The 23,022-nt window shown below is 48.9% G+C and overlaps 9 protein-coding genes across 9 annotated transcripts; 6 read left to right on the top strand and 3 right to left on the bottom strand.

Moving 5' to 3' along the window:
- Nucleotides 1–1,209: 1,209 nt before the first annotated feature.
- On the top strand, nt 1,210–2,569 carry rpt4 (proteasome regulatory particle base subunit RPT4; the record flags this gene model as incomplete). The annotated part of the gene is made up of 4 exons (XM_040955080.1): nt 1,210–1,417; nt 1,484–1,870; nt 1,933–2,389; nt 2,449–2,569. The coding sequence occupies 4 exons, from the start codon at nt 1,210–1,212 to the stop codon at nt 2,567–2,569; spliced, it is 1,173 nt and encodes a 390-aa protein (XP_040814468.1).
- Nucleotides 2,570–3,439: 870 nt separating this feature from the next.
- N7455_002963 (glycoside hydrolase family 47 protein) lies at nt 3,440–5,605 on the top strand (the record flags this gene model as incomplete). Its single annotated transcript, XM_040955255.2, has 3 exons — nt 3,440–3,893; nt 3,949–4,593; nt 4,647–5,605. 3 exons carry the CDS (start codon nt 3,440–3,442, stop codon nt 5,603–5,605), a joined length of 2,058 nt encoding a protein of 685 aa, XP_040814471.2.
- Nucleotides 5,606–5,915: 310 nt separating this feature from the next.
- N7455_002962 (M20 family metallopeptidase) lies at nt 5,916–7,238 on the bottom strand (the record flags this gene model as incomplete). Its single annotated transcript, XM_040955149.2, has 1 exon — nt 5,916–7,238. The coding sequence occupies one exon, from the start codon at nt 7,236–7,238 to the stop codon at nt 5,916–5,918; it is 1,323 nt and encodes a 440-aa protein (XP_040814427.2).
- A 1,307-nt stretch (nt 7,239–8,545) lies between these two features.
- N7455_002961 (putative NRPS-like enzyme) lies at nt 8,546–11,890 on the top strand (the record flags this gene model as incomplete). The annotated part of the gene is made up of 4 exons (XM_040955040.2): nt 8,546–8,824; nt 8,881–9,148; nt 9,199–11,375; nt 11,498–11,890. 4 exons carry the CDS (start codon nt 8,546–8,548, stop codon nt 11,888–11,890), a joined length of 3,117 nt encoding a protein of 1,038 aa, XP_040814418.2.
- A 1,559-nt stretch (nt 11,891–13,449) lies between these two features.
- Nucleotides 13,450–14,205, top strand: N7455_002960 (uncharacterized protein; the record flags this gene model as incomplete). The annotated part of the gene is made up of 3 exons (XM_065604387.1): nt 13,450–13,522; nt 13,643–13,766; nt 14,004–14,205. 3 exons carry the CDS (start codon nt 13,450–13,452, stop codon nt 14,203–14,205), a joined length of 399 nt encoding a protein of 132 aa, XP_065462878.1.
- Nucleotides 14,206–14,207: 2 nt separating this feature from the next.
- On the top strand, nt 14,208–15,758 carry N7455_002959 (uncharacterized protein; the record flags this gene model as incomplete). Its single annotated transcript, XM_040955166.2, has 2 exons — nt 14,208–14,490; nt 14,560–15,758. 2 exons carry the CDS (start codon nt 14,208–14,210, stop codon nt 15,756–15,758), a joined length of 1,482 nt encoding a protein of 493 aa, XP_040814502.2.
- A 1,788-nt stretch (nt 15,759–17,546) lies between these two features.
- Nucleotides 17,547–19,368, bottom strand: N7455_002958 (putative DNA 3'-phosphatase Tpp1; the record flags this gene model as incomplete). The annotated part of the gene is made up of 9 exons (XM_040955261.2): nt 17,547–17,711; nt 17,781–17,926; nt 17,992–18,052; nt 18,106–18,242; nt 18,327–18,454; nt 18,509–18,814; nt 18,874–18,986; nt 19,064–19,221; nt 19,278–19,368. The coding sequence occupies 9 exons, from the start codon at nt 19,366–19,368 to the stop codon at nt 17,547–17,549; spliced, it is 1,305 nt and encodes a 434-aa protein (XP_040814405.2).
- A 661-nt stretch (nt 19,369–20,029) lies between these two features.
- On the bottom strand, nt 20,030–20,902 carry N7455_002957 (mediator of RNA polymerase II transcription subunit 18; the record flags this gene model as incomplete). The annotated part of the gene is made up of 2 exons (XM_040955204.2): nt 20,030–20,348; nt 20,409–20,902. The coding sequence occupies 2 exons, from the start codon at nt 20,900–20,902 to the stop codon at nt 20,030–20,032; spliced, it is 813 nt and encodes a 270-aa protein (XP_040814438.2).
- An 859-nt stretch (nt 20,903–21,761) lies between these two features.
- On the top strand, nt 21,762–22,890 carry N7455_002956 (alpha-ketoglutarate dehydrogenase subunit KGD4). Its single transcript, XM_040955099.2, has 2 exons — nt 21,762–22,152; nt 22,218–22,890. Exons 1-2 carry the CDS (start codon nt 22,077–22,079, stop codon nt 22,499–22,501), a joined length of 360 nt encoding a protein of 119 aa, XP_040814444.1. The 5' UTR covers nt 21,762–22,076; the 3' UTR covers nt 22,502–22,890.
- Nucleotides 22,891–23,022: the final 132 nt, after the last annotated feature.

The following is a 23,022-nucleotide window of genomic DNA, read 5'->3' as shown; positions in this document are numbered from 1 at the left end:
CGATTCTTTCCAATGCAACAGTGGGGCTCCCACGGCCGTTCTCCAGCACTTGCTGGCTGATCCGACCTTATGCGGCCTCTGTAGCTACGAGATCTCCCGTCCCTCGGAAGATATTAGATGAATACCGTTCTCCCGATACACATGTCCTGTTACAGGATCTCCCGATGCACATGCCATGTTATAAGGACGTGCACACCATACGGCATACCCCTCTACCCCTCCACTGCGCATTTAGTCTACAACTTGCCAGTAGATAACTCCTTACTTGTATGGGGTGATGATACCCTAGTACATAAATTTAAACCAATGACAAGAAAGTGTCTTACGTAGCATTCATTCCAACTTTCCAAGGTTGTAAGGTCCCATTCTGATTTTGGACGAAGACAGCAGTTGGCGCCTGATTGCTGAGGCCAAGCTATCTCGGACCGTGCTCCGGGTTAATGATTTTCCTCTCCGGACTATTTCCTATTACATACAATAATCCAATATTAACCAACCTGATTTGAAGTAAAGAAGAAAGGGAAAAAGGAAAAGCTCATTCCCAAGCATGGTTAACTCATTGACTTAAACTCTGTCGCACACAACATTTAGAATGAGTTGACGTCTGAGAAATTATGGATTAAGGCACCTGGGCATTTTGTTAACATAACATCTCAATTAAAATATGCCCAAGTATTGGGATAAAGAGACGTCCCAATGGCGATCAAGAGAACCGTGGTTAGAGAAAGACTAGAATATTTATGTAGGAAATACATAGAGACCAAAGGGAGAAGAAAAGAGAAAATACTCAAAAAATTAAAGTAAACAGCTCAAACATATGTAGGCTAAAGCTGAAAAATGAGCTGCCTTCCAAGGTCATCATCACGACATTATCATCCAAGGATACCTACCTAGGTAGCAACCTTGGAAGGATAGTATGGATTCAAACTCATTGCTGTTCCAAGTGTTCTGCCTTAGGTGTCTAGTGATGACCAAGATTATGACATAAGACAGCTCCAAGGTCATGTGATCCTCTCTCATGGACGCCGCGCTGGAAGCTGGAAGCTCCCCAGGCAAGGTGCTATCGCCCTTTTCAATCACCATATCCATCCATTTCGCATCCACGACCTTACACGAAACCCTGAATTCATACCTGAATTACAGTCCCCCTTTGGCTACTATCCCCACTCGTCCACACTCGGTGAATCTATCGTTCGTCCGTCCTTCATCATGAGCGACCCGGAGCGCGGCCAGGCGCTCGAGGACTATAAAAAGAGCTTGCTCGAGCTACGAGAATGGGAAGCCAAGTTGAAAACTCTCCGCTTGGGTATCAAGGATCTTCAAAGAGAGTTCGATGTCTCCGAGGATAACATCAAGGCACTACAAAGTGTTGGTCAGATCATCGGCGAGGTGCTAAAGCAGCTCGACGAAGAGCGATGTAAGTATCCGAGGTTGAAGTTTTTTCGCTTCAATGATCGCACCAAGAAGCTAATCCGTTTTACAGTCATCGTCAAGGCGTCATCGGGTCCTCGATATGTGGTCGGTTGTCGTTCAAAGGTGGATAAGTCCAAGATGAAGCAAGGCACACGTGTGGCCTTGGATATGACAACACTCACCATCATGCGGATGCTTCCTCGTGAGGTTGATCCCATGGTGTACAACATGTCTCTGGAAGATCCAGGGTCCGTCAACTTCGCGGGTATCGGTGGTCTGAACGACCAGATCAGAGAGCTTCGCGAGGTCATCGAACTACCCCTGAAGAACCCAGAACTCTTCCTTAGAGTTGGAATTAAGCCTCCGAAGGGTGTTTTGCTCTACGGTCCTCCGGGTACTGGTAAGACACTGCTTGCACGAGCAGTGGCCAGCTCGATAGAGACCAACTTCTTGAAGGGTATGTTTCAACTTCTTATATCACTTACATCCGAAATATTCTAACTAGTCTACTCTCGTTAGTTGTATCCTCGGCCATCGTGGACAAATATATCGGTGAATCCGCTCGACTGATCCGAGAGATGTTCGGATACGCCAAAGAACACGAGCCTTGCATTATTTTCATGGACGAGATCGATGCCATTGGTGGACGACGTTTCTCAGAGGGTACATCGGCAGATCGAGAAATTCAGCGGACGCTCATGGAGTTGTTGAACCAGCTGGACGGTTTCGACTACCTTGGAAAGACAAAGATCATCATGGCCACCAACCGACCCGATACACTGGACCCTGCTCTGTTGCGTGCCGGTCGTCTGGACCGCAAGATTGAGATTCCTCTTCCCAATGAGGTTGGTCGTCTGGAGATCTTGAAGATCCACACAAGCACGGTCCAACAGGAAGGTGATATCGACTTTGAGAGTGTGGTCAAGATGAGCGACGGTCTTAACGGTGCTGATCTCCGAAACGTGGTTACTGAAGCGTGAGTGACGACCCCTATCTCATTATATGTCATAAACTCGTTGACTAACTCTTTCTTAGTGGTTTGTTCGCGATCAAGGATTACCGTGACGCTATCAACCAGGATGACTTCAACAAGGCTGTACGGAAGGTGGCAGAGGCGAAGAAATTGGAGGGCAAGCTTGAGTATCAGAAGCTGTAATTGTATTTACCTTGCGGGGCTGTTGGTCCACTTCATCTGGTGCACGGTTTAGATCTTTCTGTTGAAGCGCTAATGCTATGCATTCGACCTATTCTTCTATTGTTGATTCAAGTTGGGAGTCTGTAGACCAGGGGACCATGGAAAGAATAACTTGCTTAATTAACAGTTTGAAGGATGTAGTTGTTCCAAGGAATTAATGTAAAGACATTGGGTTTGATAGATAGCTCGGTGCCCTATTCATTTATGTGGTTCTAGACACAGTTACATATGAGGCTGGTTACGCGTACGATGAGATCTGATTTGCGGACCCCTGGTGTTGCCTCTCCGCTTCCCCAGCTTCCTTAAACTTGCCCTTGCCACGTTCTCGATTTTCGCGCATATTTCGTCTCGAATTGGGTTGAATGCTTGTTGCAATACTTGGCTTTTATCTGCCCTAGAATTGCCCAGGACACGCGGGATAAACTCCGCGCTCCGCATCTCCGCAGAGAAGTTCTTTACGGACCACCAACCCACCAAACACAACTGTATCGGTGCATGTTGGCTTTTTCGTCTAGAACCGAGAGACTAAATTGTCTTTGCGATCCAGATTTGTACATCACAAACACCATAGCAAAGGGTTGTACTTGGGTAAGTGCCTCGGTGTCCTAGTCCGAGGGTGGCTCCTCGTCCTGCATTCAAACCTGGCTAACTGTTGCATTTTAATAGGAAATACGCTTGAATGAACTTTGAATTAGAATCTTGATCAACACCAAACAAAGGCGAATACTCCGATAGCACCTCAACTCCTCCTCACTCCCATGTGGCGCATTCGATAATCGCAAGACCGACAGAGATTCCCATACAGAACAAGAGACCAGACCAAAGAAAACAATGGCCTACCAGCCATCGCGCAGCCCCTTTGCGCCTGCGCAACAAGACGGCTTTTATGGAAACCCTCGTACCGGGCTCCGTGGATACGGGCTGTCGAACCAGCCCATCCCCCTATCCAATAAAGTGAACGGCTACTTCGAGAGGGACCGCACACTACCTTTATACAAAGATAAGCCATTCTTTTCGCCTCGGCGCACAGGCCCTCGAAGAAGATGGAGGCCGTTCCTGAACGTGCTGGGGGTGTGTACAGTATTATTTGTGTTGTATTATAACTTCTATCTCCGCACATGGTCGGGGCTACAGTCAAATGATAAAGGGGTAGAATTATGGAATTGGGCCCAGACATTGGAAGAGGGGAAAACTTCCGGGGACCTATCTGACTGGACTGCGAGACGAGAGAAAGTGCGGGACGCCTTCATCGTCAGTTGGGAGGGATATGAGAAGAACGCATGGGGTAGGTTATACAAAAGCCTTGTGTACTATACGACAGTGCTAACACCATTATTCAGGATACGATCAGTATCGCCCAGTATCGAACGTGAACCAAGAAGACACGAGCGGCGGATTGGGCTGGATGATAGTCGACTCGCTGGACACACTGATGATCATGAATCTGACTTCGAAGGTCCACCGCGCGCGGCAATGGATCTCGACATCGCTGAATTATGATCAGGACCGTGATGTTAATACGTTCGAAACGACCATCCGCATGCTGGGTGGTTTGCTGTCTGCACACTATCTGTCAACCCAATACCCCGATTTGGCACCCCTCAACGACGATGATGTTGGTGCTGCCGGTGAAGACCTGTACATCGAGAAAGCAGCTGACCTCGCTGAGCGGCTACTTGGGGCTTTCGAGTCCCCAAGCGGTATCCCATGGTCGAATGTCAATCTCAACACGTCAGAAGGTGTTGTCGTGCATTTTGACGAGGGAGCTACGTCTATTTCTGAGGCTGGCTCGATACAGCTCGAATTCAAGTACTTGGCCAAGCTCACCGGCGAAGCGGAATATTGGAAGTTGGTTGAAAGAACGATGAAGCTGGTCGACCTACAAAAGCCGCAAGATGGCCTTGTCCGAACCGCCATCCATCCTGACAGTGGTGCATTCAAAGGAGACAGCATTAGTCTGGGCAATAAGGCAGATTCTTACTATGGTATGTCGATAATACTCGGTGCTCTATGGATCTTTTAAGCTGACTCGCTCCAGAATATCTCATCAAGCAATACCTACAGACCTCAGAACAGGAGCCCGTCTACAAAGAGATGTGGGACGAGGCACTGAGGGGCATCCGCAAGCACTTAGTCTCATTCACCAAGAACTCTCACCTGATGGTTATCGGCGAGCGGCCCCAGGGCCTAGACCAGGACCTGTCACCCAGAATGGACCACCTTGTCTGCTTCATGCCCGGAACAATCGCGCTCGGCGCGACCGGTGGCCAACCCTTGGCCCAAGCCCGAAAGTCGGCGGATTGGACTCAACAACGCGAGGAAGAGATTCTCATGTCCAGAGAATTAATGAAGACCTGCTGGGCAATGCACCAGGCAATGGCAACCGGCCTCGCAGCTGAGATCTCCCACTTCGTTCTAGACTCACCACCCGTGATGATGGCAGACAAGTACCCAGATCCAGCGACGAACCCCAACCGCGCATCCAAACCTGAGGCACTGCGCGGCATTTCCAAGCCTATAGAGGCGCAAAGTGATGCGTCCGAGCCCTGGCGCGCGGACATTGACGTCCACCGCAACGAACGCCACAACCTACAACGCCCGGAAACAGTCGAGTCCCTCTTCTATCTCTACCGTATCACAGGTGACGACATCTACCGCCAGTGGGGCTGGGAGATCTTCAAGTCTTTCATCAAGCACACATCCGTGGTCGAGAAGAAGAGTACATCTCGTATTCCCACATCAACCAGCACAGCACCCGTATTCCGTATCAAGGGCTTTACGTCGCTCGGAAACACGGATGCAGTCCCTCCGTACAAGCGCGATAACATGGAAAGCTATTGGATGGCTGAGACGCTCAAGTATTTCTACTTATTGTTCTCGGATCGTGATTTCATCTCGCTGGAGGATCACGTTTTCAATACTGAGGCCCATCCATTCCCACGGTTTAAACCTAGCGGAGATCTTAAGACGGGATGGGAGAGGGCGCCTAGGCAGTAGATTTGCTGGGTAACGCCTTGGTTGATTATGGCTTTCATGTCTCTTATTTGTTCTGTACAGCGCTTTTTTTTTCTCGTGCTTTTACCTAGATTTGTATACCAACCTTCTGTACATGGCCAATTTTGCCCTTCAGTAAACAGTACTCCTTGTTCGGTGAAATATAGAGATAGCATTTCCTATGTAAGGTCAAGCCACCTCTATTATCTGTTGGGGACTTCAATAACCCAAAGGCAAGATCTAGTAGCCGAAATTATATACACACAGCACCAAATCACACACCCTATCAAGATAATATGCAACAAATAACCGATTATACGGCCACCTCACCCTTCTCCTCTCTCTCCAGCGCAGCCTCAATCAACTTCTCATAACCAACGACAGCCTCCTTAATCTGGCGGATGGTCAAGGCCTCATTATCGCCATGAGCAACAAAGATACTGCCAGGCCCATACAAGTAGCGTTTGACACCAGGACCGACAGCCAGATTCGGCACATCAGTACCATAGTTAACAGTAGTAACATTAAACCCATCAACATCAACGTCCAAATCCTGCGGCGGGTAAGACTCGCCATGCGAAACAAAGTCCACAACAACCTCCGCCTCAGCATCCCGAACCGCCTCCTTAACAGCACGTTGAACAATTCCACGCGCCTCAGCAGGCGTACCAGCCGCAAGTCTCACAGCAACATCCGCCCACGCCTCAGAAGGAACAACATTCGTCGCAACACCAGCACGAATAACGCCAATATTCAGCGTCGTCGGTCCGTACTTTGGGGATGCAGGCAAACCGCCCTCTTCGACGGGGATATCACCGAGAACATCGACGCGCGAGAGCGCAGGCAGAATCGCCGAAACGGCGCTCTTGCCCAGCCACGGGTATCCTGAGTGGGCGGCGCTGCCGTGAGCGAGAACCTTGAAGCCGAGCATGCCCTTGTGGCCAGCGACAAGAGCTGCTTCGGTTGGCTCACCGAAGATGACGGTTTTGAAGGCGCTTTTGGAGTTTAGGCTTGAGTCTGAGAAGACTTTCATGCCGTCGCCGCCGATTTCTTCGCCGACGACGAAAAGAAGACCGAGCTTGGCGTCGGGTTGGGAGTCTAGTGTCTCAAGGGTTGCAAAGATTTGGGCTGCGACGCTGCCCTTTGCATCGACGGAGCCACGGCCTGCTAGGATGAGATCCTCTGGGTCGAAGGTGGTGGTGGAGTCGGGCTGGTGCACGGAGTATGGGATGAAGGGGGGGACGGTGTCGATATGGCTTGTGAGGAGGATTGAGGGGGGTTGTGTGTAGGATTTTGGAACAGCATAGATGTTGTAGCGGGTCTTGGTGTCCTCTTGGCCCTTCACTGGGGGCACCTCTTGCTTTACCACGGTGAAGTTCCGGGCCTCGAGGAATTGCGCGACGAAGAGGCCGACATCGTGCTCGTTACCGGAGATTGACTCGATCTTGACCAGGTCTCGGTGGAGCGATAGTAGAGGTGAAGTGCTGATTATATCATCTAGGTCTCCTTGGGTATAGCTGGGCTGGGAGGGCGATGACGGCGCGCCCAGGAGCTGCTGCTGCTGGGGTGCGGGGTGCGGAGAAGCCTGGACACCGGACATGATGGCCGCAGCCGCGAGATATGAAGAGAACTTCATTGAAAGGTTGGGTTATGAATATGTTCCAATGGGTATCAGTTTTTGTATTCTAGGCAATTGGATAACCCCGACACTCAGAAAGTTGAGTATTTTGCGAAGCTTGCAGTAGGTCGGAGGTCCGAAATCGGGAATACCCGATGTATACGGTCACGTGGATGAATATATTATAAACATCCACAAAACCCCGATAGCTAGGATTAGATATAGAATGGCATGAATCCTATTGGATACATATTAGGTATGTGGTGCTTGTTTTATTGCGTGATCGAGTTGAATTGCCCCACTTGATTCATATCAGGCGTGTTTTTAGATCGATATTTGTCGTCCAGATATGAAGAGGTACATGTCGGCATTCGGCTCAAGAGTGTCACATAAGGAATTACAGTTGCATGGATATCTGAATGTCGGCATATCACGGGTAATATCAACATTTCGTCCGGTATATCTCTGGAAGCGGGCAAGAGTGATGTTGGGTATTTCATTTGCCGGAAAAGAAGTGCAGATACCTCGATTCTATTGAGATTGTATACTTAAACCATTACAAGGAACGAATCCACTGGAGGCTGATCCCAATATCAAAATAAGAGTGCCTATCTATAGCAAACCTTTGCAATAAGTAGCAAATGACATCGTTCTAGAGACATATACATCGTATAGCACCATACAAAGCTGGGATAGCCAAGTGATACATCATGTCAGGTTTCCAATTTATATCCCACATGAATTCACGTAACAAAAGATTTCGGTATAGCATTGATCTACAGATGACAACACATGGATCTTTTGGTAAGCTATTAGTGTAACCCATTTTCCTATGTTGGGCCCACCTATATTGAGACACAGGAACTCTATACTCATATTCCCAACGTAATCCGGCACTAATATCCCGGGAATATGGAAGGACCCGATTGTTATGAAGCCAAAATGAAGCATAGTAATGCTCGGCACGGGGAATACGCTTTAAGTGGGGTGAAACTAGTGCGATATAAGCAATGATTTACACGTTCATGCCAGTTACCCCCATAATGTATGAGCTACATATATTTTGCAGTATTATATTGTACAGTATATATCGTACATAATGAGAATAATGAATAGTGATTTGCCACTCGGTGGCACTCCGGACGCAGATCATTCGGGTTGGGTATTAGACCGTTTCTTGGAACTATATTGGATATAAATATGGATTTTATACCCCCTTGAAATGGATAGTTCCTAACATATTGTATTGTTCTGTTCAATATTCCACAGAGTTATCACTACGTCAATTTAACTTGACACCGAAATCATTTGATCCAAACAAGAGCATGGAGTCTTATCAGAAAAGACTGCTTGCGAGAACGGTAGATAATCGTGCTGAAACAAATCCCAGCCAACGATTTGCAGTTATTCCACAGGGATCGGAAATAAGCAATGGGTTCCAAACCATCTCAATCAAAGACCTTGCACAAGCCGTGAACTCCATGTGTTGGTGGATTGAAAGCGTCATCGGACCGGCACAATTCCCAGAGACTTTGGCCTATATGGGGAGCAATGATGTGCGCTATTTCATCTTTATGCTGGCATGCCAGAAGACTGGATACCAGGTAAGAAAATAAAGAAATTGAAGCCGAAGATAGAACAGTCAGACTGATTTTTATAGGCCTTCTTGCCTTCCACTAGGAACTCGGACGAAGCCCATGTTCATCTACTGAAAGCCACAGACTGTACCAAGTTCTTCTTTAGCGAGGAGCGCCAGACACGAACCCTAGAGATCCAGGGACTTGTTTCGACATTGGATATCTTCCAGATCCCGACTATGAAGCAAATTCTTAGTGATGAGAGTGGTTTGCACCACTATTCATACACCAAATCTTATGCCGATGCAGAGAATGACACAACGTGCATCATCCATAGCTCTGGAACGACAGGTAAATTTCATGAACCTAGCACTGTGAACCCGCGCTAATTTCCGCTACAGGCATGCCAAAGCCGGTGTATCTCACCAACGGCTTCTTCATGACCATCGATTCTCTTTCTCATCTTGCAAGGCCGGCAGGTCGTCAGCCATCTATGTTCCATGATCTAGATCAAACTGAACTGGTGCTGGCCACGACACCTTTCTTCCATCTAATGGGACTGGTATCATTCTTGTTCTCCGTGTGGTTCGAAGTTCCCACCCTCATCGGCCCAGATAAGCCACTCTCCGTCGACCATATGATAGAGCTGCTGCGCACTGCTCAGCCCACAGCCGCAGTCTGTCCACCCTCGATCCTGGAAGACATGAGCCACTCCGAAAAAGCACTCGCTTGTTTGAAAGAACTCAAGTCAGTCTATTTCGGTGGCGCACCTTTGCCCCTAGAGACCGGAGAGCGATTGCGCAAGCATACCCAGCTCATATCGATATTTGGAAGCAGCGAGGCCGGTGTGATCCCAGGGTTGGTGCCGGAAGACCCAGCCAACTGGGGTTACTTGGAATGGAATGAAGCATACGGAGTCGACATGCAAGATGTCGGCGATGGTGTATTCGAGATGGTGATTACTCGACAGGAGAATGCGCAAAACTTCAAGGGAATTTTCCACACATACCCCGACATCAATGTGTATTCAACCAACGATCTCTATACCCCACACCCGACGAACCCACATCTGTGGAAATTCCATGGGCGTAAGGATGATGTGATTGTCCTAAGCAACGGCGAGAAGTTCACTCCTGTCGGAATGGAGACTATCATTGAAGGGCATCCACTAGTTGGAAGGGCGGTGGTAGTCGGCCAGTCCCGGTTCCAGGCTGGGCTTCTCATCGAGCCGAGTCATGAAGGACCGGATATGGACGCAAAGCTTTTTATTGAGGAGATCTGGCCGACAGTGCAAGTGGCTAATCAGACCATTGCGGCTCATGGCCGGGTGATGAAGAACAAGATCTGGTTCGCAGTGAAGGCAAAACCATTTAAGACGACTCCTAAAGGTAGCGTGCAGCGCCGGGCTGTGCTTCGAGACTACGAGAAAGAGATTGATGTGATGTATGCCGAAGACCTCGAAGATGACTTGGACCAGTGTCTACCAGAGAAGCTGGACTACGAGGGTGTTGCAGAGTATATTCGCCAGATTATTACCCGTGTTCTGGAAAAACCTAAGATCGCAAACTCTCAGGACTTATACTCTGCTGGTCTTGATTCTCTGATGACCATTCATGTCTCTCGGGTGCTGCAAAAGGGCATCCAGTTATGTCGGCCGGATGTGAAAGCAGGAGCCATCAACACCCAGACGATTTATGGCAACCCCACCATCGACCGATTGTCTCGAGTTGTAATGGCCATCTTAGATGGAAAACCCCAAGCTAGTATCCCGCGAGCAGAGAAGATCCAGAGTCTGGTGGACAAGTATACATCCGATCTTCCAGCACGGGAAGTCTATCCTCAGAATGGATTGCCTTCGCCTTCGACTGTGATACTGACTGGTTCAACTGGCTCACTGGGAACTTACCTACTGCATTCTCTGCTAAGCAGCGATTCCATCACTAAGGTCTACTGCCTCAATCGTTCAGGTGCCGAGTCTCGGCAGAAGAAAAGCTTCGAAGAGAAAGGGCTGCACCTTGACGCAAACGACTGGAAATCCAAGATCGAATTCCTCCAAGCCTCATTTGGAGAACCACGATTCGGATTAAACAAGTCCAAGTACGAAGAACTTCTCGACTCAGTTGACACCATTATCCACAACGCCTGGAAAGTCGACTTCAACCATTCCGTCGATTCCTTTGAGGACACCCACATCCAGGGTGTGCGACGCTTCATAGACTTTAGCTTGAGCAGCCGCAGCAACGCTCATCTCCACTTCATCTCCTCAATCAGCACGGTAGGTGCTTGGACCCCAGAAATGGGAGCTTCGATCCCGGAAGTACCGATGGAGGACATAGCCGTAGTTCTCCCTCAAGGCTACGGGGAATCCAAGTACATTGCCGAACGGATCTGTCTCGAAGCCTCGCAAAGATCTCATGTTCCTACGTCGGTTTATCGCGTCGGACAGATCGCCGGGCCGACCACTACTCGCGGACAATGGAATCCGCAAGAGTGGCTACCGACGATTATCGCGACATCGAAAGCCATGGGTAAAATCCCTAACCGACTGGGCTCGACCGCGGTCGATTGGGTGCCAGTGGTAAGCCCCCCCATCACGAGCACTATATTTCGACCAGCTCCCAGAGCCGGATAGCCGAAAGGAAGAAAAAAAAAAAGGCCAAGACCTACCGCTGATCGCACTTTCTTACTTGCTTTATTTAGGACACTTTATCGAATATTATAGTGGAAACTGTCAACACGCGTCATAGGAGCTTACCCGAAGCACGGTGGGCCGTGTTCCATCTCACCAACCCGGAACGAGCACCATGGTCGTCGTTGATACCGGCAATTCAGAGTCAGTATGCGGTCGAGCCAGTTCCATTTTCCGCATGGGTTGCCGAGCTGGAAAGTATAACCAACCCTAGCAGTGCGGATATTGCCTCAAAGCCCGCGCTCAAGCTGTTAGGGTTCTACCGCGGGCTACAAGACGAGGGCAGTGCCCTGTCTGTGGCGCTGGATGTCCGACGGGCGAAGGAGGCCAGTGTCAGCATGAGAGCCCTCGGCCCGGTCTCTTCCTCGCTGATGCGAAATTGGCTGCAGCAATGGCGATTTTGATTAGATTGAATTATATATTGCCTCTAAGAATAGATCTAAATGTCCAAGATTTTGTATATCGCTATGGTGTATATCGCTATTTGCAGACCTGGAGGTCTTCGAGACCTGCCCGTGATCGGAGGGCCTTCCATGGTTTCAATGTTCTCCAGGGCTTAATTGGGTGATTACCTCAGAAATCCATACGATTAGGTTTTTTCCTTTTTCTTGTCTTTTTCTTTTTTTGCTTTTTGCCGAGTGGCGATGATTGGCCACCCGAGATAGAAGACTCAGTCTATGCCATTTTGGGCTGCAGTGTGGTCTGTTCTGTCCTAGTGACCTGCAGGGATGCCTAGCGAGAGATGGGATCGGAGAGATCTCCAGGGGCAAAAAGAAAAAGAAGAAAAAAAGACAAAGAATCCGATATATCACAAGTATCAAGAAGTCACCTGAAGAATAAAAGTTGACTTATCCAGCAAGTTCCATTGACAATTGACAAACCCGAGAATTCATCCCGGTTACTCTGTGCCAAGGCTCGCCTCAAGCCTCCCAAAGGCACACCCGGCGGGCAGAGGCAGTGGCGCCAAACACCATGGTTCTCTTACCTTTTCCCCTTTCGCCTTCCCCAATCATAGAAAAATGGAATGTTCCCCGAATCCCGAATTCCCCGAGAGAACGTTGGTTAGGACCATGTGGACCTGACGTCTGGTGCCAAAGGTGAATGAATTTGGCTTCTTTCCAACCCTCGGAAGGTTTCTATTTTCCCTTCCCCGGTACCTATTCATTCCGATGGTTCTTATGATTGGATGACAGTTCTCTGTTCTCCTCTCCTAGTACCACTTGCTACTGTTGTAAGTATGTTGTAGTGCTCTCATGCCTGTGGCCCAGGTTTAGTTCGGAGTTCGCACAAGTTCTTGTAGGACACCAATAACTATACATATCTAGTACCCCATGCCCTACAGAATTTCGAACCGATAACCCTCCATTGTACTACCCTACTCGTCATACTCGGACAAAGTTCTGACCTCTACGGGACGGGACCTTGTCCGCGGTTGCTCAACGTTGTCGGAGCTCTAATACAAACGGGGGGTGGATGCACCAGTACGTGTGTCGAATGGGGGATGGGTTATACCCAGTGGTTATTCTGGGCCGAATGATAACCGACTACGGAGTACTAGAGGAGTACGGAGTAAACAGACCATAGCTGGATAAATAAAGATAAATAAGCGGATGTATCCAACACCTTTCCCCCCATCTATAGAGCGAATCAGGACCGATCGACTGGGTCGCAATGGCATCATAATGGTTCCCCTCTTGCATCCACTTCAGTCTAGATTGTTTGCCGATCGCACACACGACAGGATTTTGTACCCAATTGAGAAAAGGGTTCTGGGGGGGTAATCGATGTAGAACGTTGGGCTACACAACATATCTGTGTAGCCGTTGGAGGGTGGTTTAAAAAACAATCGAATTAGATATATTCTATATACAAAGTGCTTAATATGGATAAAATCAATTTAAAAATGGATAAAAAAAAAGGATAAAATAGAAGAAAGAACGCCTTCCAGACTCTTTAATATACCATGGTTCAAGCAGTGTCATCCACCGGAACTCAACGGAGTAAACCTTGGGAATATGGATCGGCGAGTTTCCAAGGTTAGTCTGTTCAAGAGTTAGTCAACTTTTTTATTTTTTTTTCTTTGGGAATGTCATGGAATTTCTCCACTAACGGTTGTTTGGACCATCTAGAGCCATAGTACGGACTCTCTCTTTCAGTTCTATCATTTCTGTCATTTCTCTCTCATTTCCTCTCTATCACCTTCATCTACTCTCTCTCATCTATCAAAACGGCCAAGGTAGAGAATCTGTACAACCCAGGATCTCCCTGTTCGTTCAGTCCGTTTGCCGATTGTAAGCAAAAGCACCGAAACCCTCTCTTTCTGCCCAGCCAGTTGGTCTCGTCGACTTGTTTGGTCCACGTCGCTCGGTGGAATTCGTTTTCTTTTTTTCTTTTTCTTTTTTTTGTATTTCTTTTTTTCTGAATTTTATGTGTATTTTTGGGATTTCCTACAGTTTCCTACCTGGACGATAATCATATTTGCATTTTCAATCTTCATCGGATGCTAACTGGCCCAAGACCTCAGTTCCCGCGTTTCCCGGACTATTACTCTTCTCTCCCTCATCACACCGCCACGTCTTTTCCCGCCCAAAGGCCATTAGGGAATGACTTGAAAGCGTTGTCTATCTTTATCTTGTGGTCACCCCTCACATCCAATGCTGAACTGCAACCGTCCCCTATATACCAGCCACCCCGTCCACCAGCGGCGCTCACTTTGTGAGAATGTACAAACTGTCTCAAACAATCGACGCGACACGAGAAAGTCTCGACGCGGCCGATTCACCTACACGCCAGCCGCACTCATTGACTATTAATACCTCCGCGCCGGCCTCACCTGCCATCTCTTTGTTCTCCACCGCAGGCCACAACCGGGTCTCTAGTTCCGTCTCTTCCCTTGTCTCTTCATCAGGCCTGGGAAATTCAATGGACAGTCCCAGTCGGAGTCATTTGACCGGAGTCAAGGAAGAGGAATGCACACGCGACTCGTTGGAAGATCATTATTTCCGTATGTGTCAATCGCCACCGCAACAACCCCCCGGTCATACCGCAGTTGCTAACCTAGACTTTTCTATAGAGCACATTGACCACGGCATGTCTGCAGAAGAGTCATACTTTGCTCCTGTCCACAACTCAGATAGCTACGATCTGAGCGTTACTGGCATGGAGACTGCCCCATCACCGAAAAAGAGACGCTCAGACAGTGTCTCAATAAAGGGCGTCTCGCGCATTAACTCGCACATCTCGACCATGTCAGCCCGGTGGAAGACTAAGCGATCATCCAGTGGTGCAGAAGGTGATATTTTCCCGGATGATCTACGATCACGCGCAAACTCCGCGGCCTCCTCTGCCTTGGCAAGCCCCATCGTTGGTTCCATGCCCATGAGCCGGGTCGACTCTATTCCCCCTTCTCCCGCGCGAACGATCTTCGAGGAACGCGCGAGCGAGTCTGGCGCGCGCCCAATCGATATCACCCGAGCAAACAGTCTCAGCCAGGACGACAACGATGTGCAGAAAGCGACAACCCCTCTCCTGCCCCCGTTTATGGGAGACGACCCAACAAGCGTCGCAGCATCCCGCGTCCAGTCACCACTGCAGTCTCCGTCAGTCGCAGACGCGAGCGAACCACCCTATAACTATAATGTGACCTCAGACCCGCGGTTTATGGGAGTTCTTCCTTCGCCACCACTCTCGTCCAAGCCTTCCGTAGCCTCCTTCAGCCGGCCGCGAGCCAGCACTGTGCGCACAGTCTCAGGCGACGTAACACCCCTCGTCCTCTCCGATCCCAACGACGAATGGGCCAACAAACTCGGCCACGCCAACTTCACCATCACGCCCGAGCCTTACGACCCTGTGGTTTGCGACCTCGGCAATTTCCAGCAGATGCGTGCAGACTGGGATATTGCGCGTTGCAACTTTGCCAAGCACCTTGTCCGCACTGGTGAACACTACGGCGTCACCTCGAACATCTACAAGCTTACCATCGAGAAATGGGAGTCGACCAACCGCGAGTGGGGAAGCCAGCACGAGGCCATGCTTGACCAGCTCAGCGCGATAGATGGTGTTGCTCTTACGCTCACCCAGTCTAATATCCACCCTTGCCAACAAGTCCGCATCCCACGTCTGCATGACAACGACAAGTTCCCCGAAATGGGGGATGAGGACATTGTCGGCCCAATGACTGTGGCACCAGCTACGGAGATTGCAGGTCCCTGCCGTTCTGAGAAAAAGAGGAATTTCTTCCGCTTTTTCCAGGATTTGGTCTCCCGACCTTGAGACTTGAGTCCTTCCGTTGGGCTCTTGTCTTTTTTCCTCTTTCTTTTTTTTCACATTTCCAAGCGATCCACAACGATAATGACGATAGATTATTCCCCGCGCGCCTTTTGATTACTCGTTCAATCTCGATCGCACTGTTACGATTAATGTCTCTCTTTTAATCTTTCTTCTTTCGACCTTTTGTTTATAATGACTCTCATGACTTACGATCCGGATCAGCGACTACTGTTCTCGCCCCGAATCATGCCATTCCTTTGTCTATATCCCCGAGTCTTGTCTTTCCCGGGGTGGTTATCTTTTCTTCTCAATTCTTCGTCCTGGATTTCTTGCGTTTCCAAAGACACCACAACCCTTTCAACAGCCGACAAGAAAAGAGAACAAAAAGTTAACCCCCCCCCCCCCCAGCTGACTGGGTCTATCACCATCCTTCCTCTCCTTTTGTTCTGTGGTTATTATATACTATACCCCCCATACACCAAGCCTACCAGCCGTTGTACCCCATAGACTTCAACCCTATCCACCCACATCCCCCTGCTCCACATGCAGAACAGGACAAAAAGCAAAAAAAGCATCTGAAAAAGTACCATACCATGTTTCTATATGTATATATCCAGCTCATACACAATCCACATATGATCACCATATGAAAATGTCTATAATTACATCTACATTACATCTACATTACATCTACATTTAAATTCTCAAACATGAACATAATCCTAGAAACACCCATGTACATGTCCTTGGAAGGGATGACACGGTGCATAATAGAATCCCCGCACGTGGGAGAGACATTGTCGCTTTCGACTTACCATTTACCATTCATTGCAAGAATACAGCGGGAAGCGCGTGTAGATGAGTCACATGTACAATAACACAGTGGAGAGGAAGTGACCTGGTACTGTGGGTCGGCCACGTTGTGAAGCTACCGCTATTTGCAACTTCTATTTCACGGCGTACAGCGTAAGATACATGAACGACTGGAGTGGGCTTTTGGTACATGGATAACAAGTCTTGTATGATCCACTTTGAGACATGTCCGGATTTGGATTGAGAGCTTAGTGCGAGTGCTGGTGCCTGTACCTGTCTGTGTGCCTTGGCTTGGCAAAGAGGTTCGGTTTTAATCTTTGGTTTTTTTGATATTGTGAGTCAGAGTACATTTCTTTTTACAAAATTCAAATTGAGTCTGCTGGGTACAGTAGATTGGAGGTGTAACTAGGCAGCGATGGAGTGTAGAGTGTAGTGTACTTAGGGTTGTGTGTGTGTTTGTGTACTTGAACGTGTGATATTTAGTCGCTTACTATCAAGACTACATTATGTATACCTACATATGTAACTATTTACCGATGTATCTACATGTAGGTGTAAATGTAGTTAATGTAGTTATGTGCGAATCTCGGGAAGATGTAGGTCATGTCTTGGATGGACATAAGCCGGGGAAGCACGATAATGGTCTTTACTATAACACATTCAATATATCCCATACCCCCTCCCTCAGGGTCCACGGCAGAGCTGAGAATGCCTTGATCTAAGATTATCACAGAACCGAAACATGCATTGATGCAGTCGAGATCAACATTCGCGTTTTTGATGTCAGGTGAAACCCCGCCAACAGGTAACAAGTCCGTAGACACGAGCTGTGTTTCAGCTTCAAAGCAATGCAGATAAAGAGATATCAAGATTAGGATGAGCACGATGCAGACAGACGTAAGCATAAGCCACGGGATGTGAGTAGCAGTAGTAGGCAAGTTGGTAGGGCGTATATACCAGTCCTGGTCACTGGTACTTTCAAACCCAGTACTGGCCCCAAATTCCCTTGGCCTCTTCGCTGCCGTGGAACTGGAACTCGACGGGGATGATATCATCAAAGCCCTCGTCCAGCGTTGGTGCGCGGAAGCGGCGGCCGAAGTCGCCGAAGGCGATGCCGGGGAGGGAGGTTCGGGATTCGGGGTTCTGGTTGGGATGAGAATGTAAGAATGAGGACGAGATTGAGATGGAGATGGGGATATTGCCAATACATACCAGTTCTTTGTTGGATGCTCGGACGGCGTTGTTGTGTCGGCATAGGTCTGGTGTCGAGATGAATTGTACGCAACGGATAGGGATTTTGACCTCTTTTGCGAGAGATGTCCAGTGAGCCCGTGTTTCTGGGTCGGCGTTGGTGTTATCTAGGTGGTAACCGGGTTAGATTGCTTGAGAACTGAAGCCGGGAGAACTAAATGCCACGACGTACCCACTGCCACGGACTTCTTGGCTTCCAAGTACTCGCGGGCGACCTTGAGGCATTTCGGACGCTATTGTTCATCAGTATTCGATTTCGGTCTCATTTTGTGGTTATAACACCTACCGTCTTGAGAAGATCTTGGTTGACTCGCTCATAGCCTAGAGGCTCCAGGTGGTTCCAATAGAAAGTGGACTTCCCAGCACCTGGGCTACCACAGAAGATAACAAGTTCAAGTGGGTGCTTGCGAGCAAAGGGTTTGGCTGCGATGAAGACCTGTCAACAATCTGCCAGAGTTGGGTTTCTTGTGGGGGATAGTAAGTTCATTGAAAGCAACAAGCACATACCCGGCTCTTCGAGATCCGACTTTACGAAAGACTTAGGGTCGAAGCCCAGTGTCGCCGGCTCTGTGATCTGCCCAAGGAAAAACTCCTCTGGGGTTTTGAATGGCATACCGATGTTGGTAGCAAGTCCCCTAGAGCCGATATCAGACTTTGTCAAAACATACTAAAAGTTATGATGCTCTTACAGATCCACAGCTGAATGATCACCTGGCCTTCCAGCCGCATCACCGACGAAAACCGACGCGGGCAAGTCAACGCCCGCAACGTCGAGGTCATAGTCGTCCAGGAACTCGCGCCACATCCCGATACGGGGTTTCCTATATTCAGGGTCTGTGGTGGCCGCGTAAACGCTGACGGGGAAATCCAGTTCCGTCATGACAGCAGTCAATTTTTCTTTGAAGTTCGACAGACTTTTTGAGTCACTCTGTCCACCCTTGATATCTTTCTGGACACTGATCTTCTTTTGGTTGGAGAAAATCACAACTTGGAAGCTGTCAAAGTATAAGCCCGAGGGAACACAACCAATCTTATATCCCGAGTCTGGACATACCCTTCAGCATTGAGCTCCTTCAGACGGCCTGGAACTTTGGTATTCCACCATTGCCAATCAGTGGCAGACTTGGGGAAGACATTTCCCGATTTTGTTTTGATCAAGGTTGAATCCTATATATTGACGTCAGCAAGGCCCTCCTCCTATCTTTTGACGCTACCTGTTCTAGCGGTCGGTATCAACCACTAACCAAGTCAAAGCCAGCGATTCGGCGCAGTTTCTCGGTGGGAGGGTCTGCCTTGCCCGTGATCTGCTTTCCGATAATAACACTGGTGCCGATGACGCGCCATGTGATCGGTTCGGGCTTCTTTTGCGAGGCTGGCGTGAAGAAGTTTGCCGCCGATTTCTCTATAGGTTAATTAGTATTAGCGGGTGGAACACCCTGGTGGATAGTAAAGACTTACTGGTTACCGTTGTCTCAACCTTCCGGCGCAATGGTGGTGGAGATATGGCTTGGGTAGGGGAGGCACCTCTCTTGGCTGCTCCCTCGGCCATTCTGACAGTCCGGGTGATTGAAAACGTGGTGAAGGGGTTACGGGTAAATTTAGATGCGTGTTGGTTGATTCAATCGGTTTTCGCTGTGAGTTGCAGTTGAATCTGAGATATGTGTTGGACGCGCCGAGACGCGGGAGAAATCACGAAGTCACATGTTCTAGAACATTAAAGTGGACATTATTCAGCCAGATGTGTGATATATTCAAATAATAAATACCAAAAAAATTAGATAGGATGGAAGACGGTCTACTTATGAGAAAGAAGTGAACTCGGAATAACTCATTTTGATATCCCGGAAAGGAGGAATGAATGGATGCCACGGCGCCGGAACGCACCGCAAGTTCAGAGGGATGGTATCTCGCGCGCGATTTGAGGGAGGGGTTTGACTTTTATCCAGATAGGACTTACAAGGGTTTATATAGGCGTTGGCTTTTTACTCATGGGACTCTACGATTCTTTTGGATCATAAATACTTCTGTGTGCACTCTTACCGAGAGGGGAATGAAAATGAAAATATTCAGGTGACTTGATTGCTATGATGGGTATATTTCTTCTTTTCCCCCGATTAAAAAAGTTCGAGATGTCTATCAACGCCGTCGCTGGAGACCGGGTATTTCATAGTCTCCGGCATGCTCAAACGAACCGAAGTAGGAGTGGCCATCTACTTCGCCCGCGTATCTAGAGACAGTCGATCTGCCTGTTCTAGGACAACCGCTGACTTCAACTGCTCGCGCAGGCCAAAGAGGTGCTGTGATGCAGTCTTCATCGTTTCCTGGTTACTACCGTCCTGGACAATGATGAAGGCCTGCAGCACATAGCTTCCGCTCTTCTCAAACAGAGTCATGTTCTTCAAAGCAGGCAACTGCCGCCGGGGCAGATTCAACTCATCTCCACCCGGGTAGTGCAGCACGCGATGCAAGAAGATAGCAATGTCATTGTGGATGAACATATCACCTTCGACCACATACTCAGTAGTGAAACTAGAACAGATAGTGTTAGTGCCCGCAATCATAATCTCGATCTCGGGGGGCGCCACTCACTGATAGCCCCACGCATTCATAGCTTGCACGACATCTCCCCGCGGTAGCGTCGCACTTGACATCAGACGTGATGTGACCGCTGAGCGGGTACCAGCTTCAGGGATATCACGAAACTCCAACTTCCATGGTTGACGTTCATAGTCATAAGATGGAGATGATGAAGATCCATCAGGGTTCGAGTCGTCCATACCGGCCATCTGAGTGTCTCGATCGACGGGGGCAGTGGATCCGAAATCCGATTCGGAAACCGGACCGACCACCTGGGTGTAGTACATGTTCCCATTGAGCATTTTATTGAGCCGTTGCAGGTCCCCCTGTTGCAGGTCCTGACTGGCTCCGGTGCGCCCCGCCACACCTGGTTTGCGGTAGGCCTTGAAGATCAGCCGCCGCTCTAGGCAATGGCGGGGCTGCATGGCAGTCAATCCAGCAAGCTGCTGAAGAAGCTCATGATGTTGGTGGACTGGAACCGAGGCGAAAAGCGACTGCTCGTGCATATTGTCTGACTTGTGTGTGTAATGCAGCGGGTGAATCCGGGATGTGTTTAGTCAGGGTCCAAGCTTCAGTGGCGCAATTCTCCAAGGAACGTTATCAGAGCTCAAATTATTTTTTATGTGTCGCTCTTATTGCTAATAGCGTCTAATGGACCTTGTTTGATCTGTTTGGTTTGGTCTGTTTCTTGGCAAGTGTGTTCAATGTTGACCTTTCCCGAAATGTTGGACCTTTTTCCGATGCTTTGTGAAACTCTCTGGAATATCAATTCCGGTGCAAGGATGACTTGTCAAGGATGTTGTCCCAACCTAAGAAGCGTTGGACTTTTGTTTCCGATTGCGGGGGGGAGGTCTAAGCTGTGTGGGACAAATAAGCTTGAACTGGTTTATGGGGAACCTTGGAAGAATTGCCAGATGATCCAAGAGAGAGAGACGGTGATTGGCGGATTGGCGGATTGGTCTCAAAGAAAAAGGCAAAAGTAGATATCAGGCACCGAGAGGGCACCAAAAATGAGGAGGAGCTCAGGTTGGAGCTCACTTTGGGGGGGCTCACCGGAGTCACAGAATGGGAAAGGATCGGAAAGAGCCCTGGAGGAAAGGATGGCTTCACCGTGGAGAAATACGGGAGTTGTGGTGTTGCCAAGGCAAGAGGCTGCATCGGAATCAGCTCCCGATGGAAAGTACTATCACAGATGTATGCACTTAGAAGTGTAGTATCCGATATTCAGTTGGGAATATGGCGTGACATGAATTGTACAGAGTACAATATAGACTGGAGGGGATTCAATAGTAAATAATAGTAGAATGTACTCGCACATGTACTCGATTATACCGTGTACATAAGTAATTACATACCTGCGGACATACAATAGTTCCCCGGTTCCGAATCGGCTTGTCCCAAAACGGCAATCCTCCCCTTCTTATCTTCGACTCTTTTCCCTCCTTCCCCTCCTCTTTCACCTCCAAAAATTAATTTCTTCCATTCTCTACATACTCATTCGCCTTCTTTCATATACCCAACACAATTCTTACTACATTTTAGAACCATTACTCGTTCTCTACCTTCCCTCTCGGTCGGATTCGGATACTACCGGACCCGTTCAATTTCGCACATTCCCGCGTCAAATTGATCTTACCAACCTCCCACCTCCACACACCTAATACCTACATAACTACCACAATGCGTGTCACCTCTATCCTCAGCGGCACTGCCCGCACTCCTCTCATTCGCTTCGTTGGCAAGCGTACCGTCCCTCGTACGTGATATTCCCCATTTCCCGAGCTCCAAATCTAGGGGATTTGAACTAACCTCATATTCCAGAGTCCATCGACCACTCTCCTCGCGTTCACCCCGCCTCTCCCACCGGCTCTCTCCCCGACTCCTTCGCTACCTACCGTGCTAAGGCTCAGCAGCACGGCCCTCTCGGTCGCTCCTCCTTCAACGCCACCATTGGCGGCCACTCGGGCGCCTCCCTGGGCCCCGTCAAGCCCCAGAGCGGCGAGTTCTTCGATCGCGCCGAGCTCCCCTCGCGCTTCGGTCGTCTCCCCTGGACTCAGGCTGAGATTGATGCCATTGAGACTGGCGGCGCGAGCATGTTCGCATAAGCGTTCCCTCGGGCAAAATATAAAAATTTCTCAAAATGTATGAATGGGGCATGATACTTCCTATGGGAGTTGCGCGATGAATGAGCTTGACTCTTGGATCTCGATTTTGGGGCAGTTGCAGCGCGGTCATCTTGACTTTGCCCGACCGTGGCGTTGCCAATGCCTTTTGTGGTCGCTGGGGACACAGATCTGATGCTTGCTCACTCGTTCCGAGAGTTTCCGAGACCAAAAACTCTCACTTTATACCTTGTTGCTTGTGATGGCTGGAGGCCATTCATAAGAACGTTTTTCTCTAGCGGTGATGCTTTACCGCTCTCTTTTTCCGGTGTTTTTTTTTCACTCGTTGTACCCGGCGCTGGTGGTTGATCTTTCTCGGTGTTCTATTTCCATGCGCAACACGCAGCTGTATCGTCTTGATGTCGAAAAAGCGGAGTGTTCGTTTTATACATAGATTGTGGGACTTGGTGATTCTTGTTACATACATAGGCTCTGTGAGCACTATTCGAAGAAATGAATTTCTC

The sequence above is a fragment of the Penicillium solitum genome (assembly GCF_028829755.1).
Source record: "Penicillium solitum strain IBT 25940 chromosome Unknown utg000001l_segment0_segment0, whole genome shotgun sequence".
NCBI classification, from domain to species: domain Eukaryota; kingdom Fungi; phylum Ascomycota; class Eurotiomycetes; order Eurotiales; family Aspergillaceae; genus Penicillium; species Penicillium solitum.
The sequence above is the reverse complement of the archived record's forward strand: the minus strand, read 5'-3'. Positions and strand labels throughout refer to the sequence as shown.

What these genes read in the sequence shown, in the direction of transcription:
- N7455_002956 (XM_040955099.2), top strand. Translation starts at nt 22,077, where the DNA reads ATGCGTGTCACCTCTATCCTCAGCGGCACTGCCCGCACTCCTCTCATT. An exon ending in TGGCAAGCGTACCGTCCCTC is followed by an intron (nt 22,153 to 22,217) that starts GTACGTGATATT and finishes CTCATATTCCAG; the next exon opens with AGTCCATCGACCACTCTCCT.